This window comes from Bison bison, unplaced genomic scaffold (assembly GCF_000754665.1).
Source record: "Bison bison bison isolate TAMUID 2011002044 unplaced genomic scaffold, Bison_UMD1.0 scf7180017854933, whole genome shotgun sequence".
Lineage (NCBI taxonomy): Eukaryota > Metazoa > Chordata > Mammalia > Artiodactyla > Bovidae > Bison > Bison bison.
The window spans coordinates 10,063-15,857 of record NW_011485506.1 but is presented as its reverse complement, the minus strand read 5'-3'; the positions used below and the strand labels follow the sequence as shown (position 1 = coordinate 15,857).

General features: G+C 49.7%; 1 protein-coding gene across 1 annotated transcript; it reads right to left on the bottom strand.

Moving 5' to 3' along the window:
- Positions 1 to 4,812: 4,812 nt before the first annotated feature.
- On the bottom strand, positions 4,813 to 5,608 carry LOC105001426 (60S acidic ribosomal protein P2). Its single transcript, XM_010857686.1, has one exon. It carries the CDS (start codon positions 5,185 to 5,187, stop codon positions 4,840 to 4,842), a length of 348 nt encoding a protein of 115 aa, XP_010855988.1. The 5' UTR covers positions 5,188 to 5,608; the 3' UTR covers positions 4,813 to 4,839.
- Between the last annotated feature and the right edge of the window lie 187 nt (positions 5,609 to 5,795).

Genomic DNA, 5,795 nt, shown 5'->3' with positions numbered 1-5,795 from the left:
GGTGACCTTTTCCCTTCAACCTCTGCCCTGTCATCTCAGGATGCAGAGGAGAGAGCACTGCTGGGGTGGTGACGGGGGAAGTGGGGAGATTGAGGAGGGGAGAAGCCTGAGCTGAGCCTCAGCCAGAGCCCAGGGGAAAGGCCTCACACAAGTCTGAGGACAGAGGCGATCAGCTTCCCCAAGAGTTCAGTTTGTTCAGTGCTGATGCAATGGTTTCTTTCAAAAAGAATTAAATATTTTTTTCCAAAATTATCTTGAAGGAATGGTGCTTTTTATTTAGCCAGATTAAAGCTCTATTTCTAAGCAGGTTCACCTCCCTTCTGCTTGGCCAGGGGCCCTAGAGAGGCAGTGGAGCCCAGAAAACCCCCCTGGAGACCCCTCTGCCCAGCGGAACCTGGTGCACTAATTCTGTCCCCAGGGCTCTCTGAGAGCAGTGCCCTGTCCCAGGCAAGGAGACGCACCTCAGGCCCTTGGGGGAGCTCTGACCTGACGCTGGATGCACAGCTATATGGAGCGCAGCTGGCTCGAATAACAATCCAAAACAGTCAGAAGAAGAAATGTCCCCAGAATCCCTGGTGGCACATCCCTCCCTTTGCAAGATGAAAACTAAGACCCAGAGAGAGGACTGGTCTTCAGAGGACTCAGAACCCTCCCAGCATTGGACACATGTCCTCCTGCCTCCCTCCTGCCTCAGGCTCTACTGACCCCTGATCAAGGCCAGAACCACCCTGGGAAAGGGGTCCCTTGGCTCCCAGTGTGGGAGCATCACGGATTACCTGCCTGCGAGAGCGGAGTGTGGGCAGTGGATCCAGAGCCGCCGCCTGCCCAGATGCTGGAGTTTCCCGGGTGCTGCTGCCTATTTATCCTGCAAAGCCCTCCTCCCAGGCTTGTGAAACATTGGCGGGGACAACACAGGACTCTGTCCTCTGACTGGAAATGGGCAGATGACCATTCCTGGTAACAGGTTTCATTAGATCTACTCAAACAATCTAGTTACCGAAATTGCTTTTTCCCCCTAAAAAATATCCATAAAACTAGCACACACAAAAAGTCTATCCTGTGTTAGAGTTTTCTTCTGTTTATAAAATACTCATTGAGGAACATGTGACAACTCAGAAAACATCAAATGGACCATTGAAAACTTCTCCAAATTGTTGTTCTTTTTAAAGAGTTATTGACGCTTATTGGTGTTTTATTCCTGTTTCTGATATCCTCATTAAGGATCATGTAGAAACCCCGAAAATGTAAAGAAGAGCTTGGAAAATATTCCCTAGCACTCTATCCCCAGGGAAATCCCAAGTCAGCATTGTGTTTTGTGTCTTTGTTGGGAGTTTTCTTTGCAGTGTGTATGTGTGCACGTGCCTTTATGTGATAGGAATTTCCAAACACAAACTCACACATGTTTTTCTTTGTTTTGTTTTTCATTTGGCTGTGCTAGGTCTTAGTTGAGGCAGGCGGGATCTTTAGTTTTGGCATGTGGGATCTAGTTGCCTGAACAGGGATCAACCCAGGCCCTCTGCATTGGGGGCGCTGAGCCTAAGCCCCCAGACCACCAAGGAAGGCCCTCACACATGGTTGTTAATATGCTATAAGCTATTTGTTTGCAGCTTGATTTGCAAGTTGAGGCACTCCTTTTGCATTCCCACAGGGCTGATGTGAGCCCGAGGACCCCAGAGAATGTCAGGAGCTCCAGTGTCTGGGGCCACTGGTCTCGGCCTTGACCTTCATCCTTTTGCCCTTCACTATGGGTTCAACGAAAGAGCCGGTTGTCCTCCACCCCTACTATTGATGTCTCAGATGTCTCATTGAGCCAATCTCAGGTATTTTATGGGCTCAGGGAATAAACCTACCCGTTCATCCCTCATAGTCACCACCCTCGAGCCATGACACCCCCCTGACAGACCCTTGGGGACCGCTGGGGGTTCCATCAAGCACAGTTTGCAAACCACTGGCTTTGTGCTGAGTTTATGGCTTTTCCATGAAGTAACCTTCAATTCTGAAAGTACTATTCACCAGCTGTTTGAACCCACGCAATTTACTGGAAATCGATCAACCTTAAACTCTTCAACTCTAAAATGCATGCGGATAACAACACTTCCCTGACTGGAAAGGCGTGGGAGGACATCTCTGTGAAGATTTAGTCAAATAATACTGAATTGAGCTCTAGTAGAACAACTTTTTGTTGTTGTTTTGCATAGTGTGGCATCGTTTGTTGTTCAGATGTTAGGTTGTGTCCAACTCTTTGTGACACCATGGACTGGAGCATGCCAGAATTCTCTGTCCTTCACTATCTCCCCAGAGAAGACAATGGCACCCCACTCCAGTACTCTTGCCTGGAAAATCCCATGAACGGAGGAGCCTGGAAGGCTGCAGTCCATGGGGTCGCTAAGAGTCGGACACGACTGAGCGACTTCACTTTCACTTTTCACTTTCATGCTATGGAGAAGGAAATGGCAACCCACTCCAGTGTTCTTGCCTGCAGAATCCCAGGGGTGGGAGAGCCTGGTGGGCTGCCGTCTATGTGGTCGCACAGAGTCGGACACGACTGAAGTGACTTACCTTACCTTACCTTCACTATCTCCCAGAGTTTACTCAAATTCATGTCCATCAAGTTGGGGATGCCATCCAACCATCTCATTCTGTCATCCCTTTGTCCTCCTGCCCTTAGTCTTTCCCAGCATCAGGGTCTTTTCCAATGAATCTGCTCTTCTCATCAGGTGAGATGGACTGGAGGGACTGAGCTTCAGCATCAGTCCCTCCAGTGAATATTCAGGGTTAATTTCCTTTAGGATTGAAGGTTTGATCTCCATGACGTCCAAGGGGCCTCTGCATCCATACAGAACTTAAAAAATATTCAGTGACAGAAAGGCACTGAGATGATCAAGAAGAGCTCGTCCTTCCTGAGATCATGATCTATGTCCTATCAGTCTCCAAATATCTCCAGAAGTGACTGTATATTTTTAAGTTACAGAAAATCACAAGGAACATAGACATGAAAACAAAGCTGCAGTCTATTTTTCTGTTTTAAGTCCAGATGTAAATAGCGGGTTGACAAGGTAATTCATGTTGTAAGGGATTCAGGGTGCTTTTATTCCTCATGATCTTTGCCAGGTCCCAGATGGCTCATTGCCACACCCACCTTCTATTTAACGGGAGAGCAAGGGATAGGGCTTCCCTCATACCTCAGTTCATAAAGAATCCGCCTGCAATGCAGAAAGCCCTGGTTCGATTCCTGGGTTGGAAAGATCCTCTGGAGAAGGGATAGGTCACCCATTCCAGTATTCTTGGGCTTCCCTTGTGGTTCAGCTGGTAAAGAATGCACGTGCATTATGGGAGACCTGGGTTCAATCCCTGGGTTAGGAAAATCTAAAGAAGGGAAAGGCTATCCACTCCAGTACTCTGGCCTGGAGAATTCCATGGACTGTATACCCCACGGGGGTGCAAAAAGTCAGACATGACTGAGCTACTTTCACTGTCACTTTAGGGCTTCCATTATAGCTTAGGTGTTTAAGAATCTGCCTGCTACGCATGAGACCTGGGTTTGATTCCTAGGTCAGGAAGATCCCCTGGAGAAGAAAACGGCAACCCATTCCAGTATTCTTGCCTGGAGGATTCCATGGACAGAGGAGCCTGGCAGACTATAGTCCATGGGGTCGCAAGAGTTGGACACAGCCTAGTGACTAAACCAAGGGATAAAAGGAAAGGCACCCTACTCTTTGAGAGAAATTATCTAAATATCACCTGTCTTCTTTCCACTTCTGCTCCATTGCCCAGAGCTTGATCCTAGGGCTATATCTTGCCGCAAGGAGGCTGTGCTGTGAGGTCAATATTCTACATTGGATAACCCATGTCACAGCTGAAAATGGGAGGTTTCTTTCTCAAGAGAAAATGAGAATGGACATGCATCATGACTTCTAATCTTGCCACCACGTTCTACCTGAGTGTTCCCTAGTCCTCTGGCCCCAGGGGAGCCATCATTTTTCTTAATGCTGTCATTAGGCTATAGAGAAGACTGTGACTTGACTTCCCTACATGAATGGTGGTTGTTGGATTCCAAAAATGTCCTGTACCAATTGGTCTGCTGGTCCCAAATATTGGTACAAGATATTTTGCAGATCATCAACCCCTGTTCATGTAAGGTGGTCATGTCAAAATCTTGTCTATAGCCGATAAGAGGATACTTTGTAATGATCCAGAATCCATTGGCTCCTCGTCTCTGAAGTGAACCCCTCCAGACAATCTCTCAATAGCCACTAAGACTACAGGACCACTGGAGCCTGTTTACCTACTCACTCTTCGATCCTTTTTCAATATACCATCCTCTAAGCCCAAGGGACCCCAAACATATTTCTGAACCCCACAAAAGGAGTTAAAAAGGAAATTAGGGACCTACTGTTGTGTTAAAAGATAATTTTGCTCTCTTGTGGTATACCACTCCAATCTCTCCTTCCATCATATTAATTTTCCTTTTTTTCTGGTGTTAAATCTCTGTAACAATCTCTTATCAGGACTCTTGGCACTTAGAGTTCACATGAATAATCCAGAATTAACTCCTCAACTTGCATTTCAATATCCTTCAGTTAATCAAAAGTGTTAATCAATAATCCTACCATCCTGTCCAAGAACCAGCTTTTGGCTTTGTTGATTTTTGCTATGGTCTCTTTTGTTTCTTTTGTATTTATTTCTGCCCTAATTTTTAAGATTTCTCTCCTTCTACTAACCCTGGGGTTCTTCATTTCTTCCTCTTCTAGTTGCTTTAGGTGCAGAGTTAGATTACTTATTTGACTTTTTTCTTTCTTTTTTTTGGGGGGGGGGTTTTATTTGCAGGGGAGCGGGACTCTAGTCAAACAAGCCGAAGCCCATGTCATCATCTGACTCCTCCGACTCTTCCTTCTTCTCCTCCTTCTTCTCCTCTGCTGCGGTTGGAGCAGAACCCGCAGCGGGTGCTGCCGATCCTGGGGCAGCGGAGACGGCCACAGCCCCGCCAGCCGGCACACTGGCCAGCTTGCCGATACCCTGAGCAATGACGTCCTCGATGTTCTTTCCGTGGAGCTCACTGATGACCTTGTTGAGCCGGTCGTCGTCTGCCTCGATGCCCACGCTGTCCAGGATCTTTTTGATGTCCTTGGCACTGGGGGAGGAGTTGCCCCCGAGGGCGGCCAACAAATAGGAGGCAACGTAACGCATCTCAGCGGCGGCAGAGCAGCCTCGCGCGTGCGACCTCGGTGGCGTCAGGGACGGAAAGGAAGGCGCCGGTTCTGGGGGCGGGAGTAATCCGCTACCCAGAAGCCTCCGGGACTTGCGCTCGGCGCCCGACGAGGGCGCCTCCTAGTGACGTCACGCAGCGCCTAGCCAATGAGGACGCGGGAGACGCCATTATCCCGTCTGTCCCGCAGCCGCCACCGCAAAAGCGGAAGGCAGTTCCAGGGCTGTCTTCGTATATATAATGGGGTGACTGCCGCCCGAGATCCCTGGGGGAAGTGGGGCTGAGAGAGGAGCGAGTCCAGAGTGTAGGTTTCTCCCTTCAGGGTTCCCAGGATGCCGCGCGGCGCCTACAGCTCCCAGCATACAGAGCGGCCTCCGCGCGCTGGTCGCTTCTCTGCCGGAGCGGCGGACGCGGCCGGCGAACTACAAGTCCCATGGTGCACGGCTACCGGAAGCGAGGCGGTGCCGCTGCCGGCCGCACGTGGCCCGGCGCCGCTGCTGGGGTCGGGCCAGCTACGCAGCAGGAGCCGGCTGTCCGGCCTGGCCCAGACGGGCGGGCGAGTCGCCCCGCGCGTTTACTCCGCGGGACC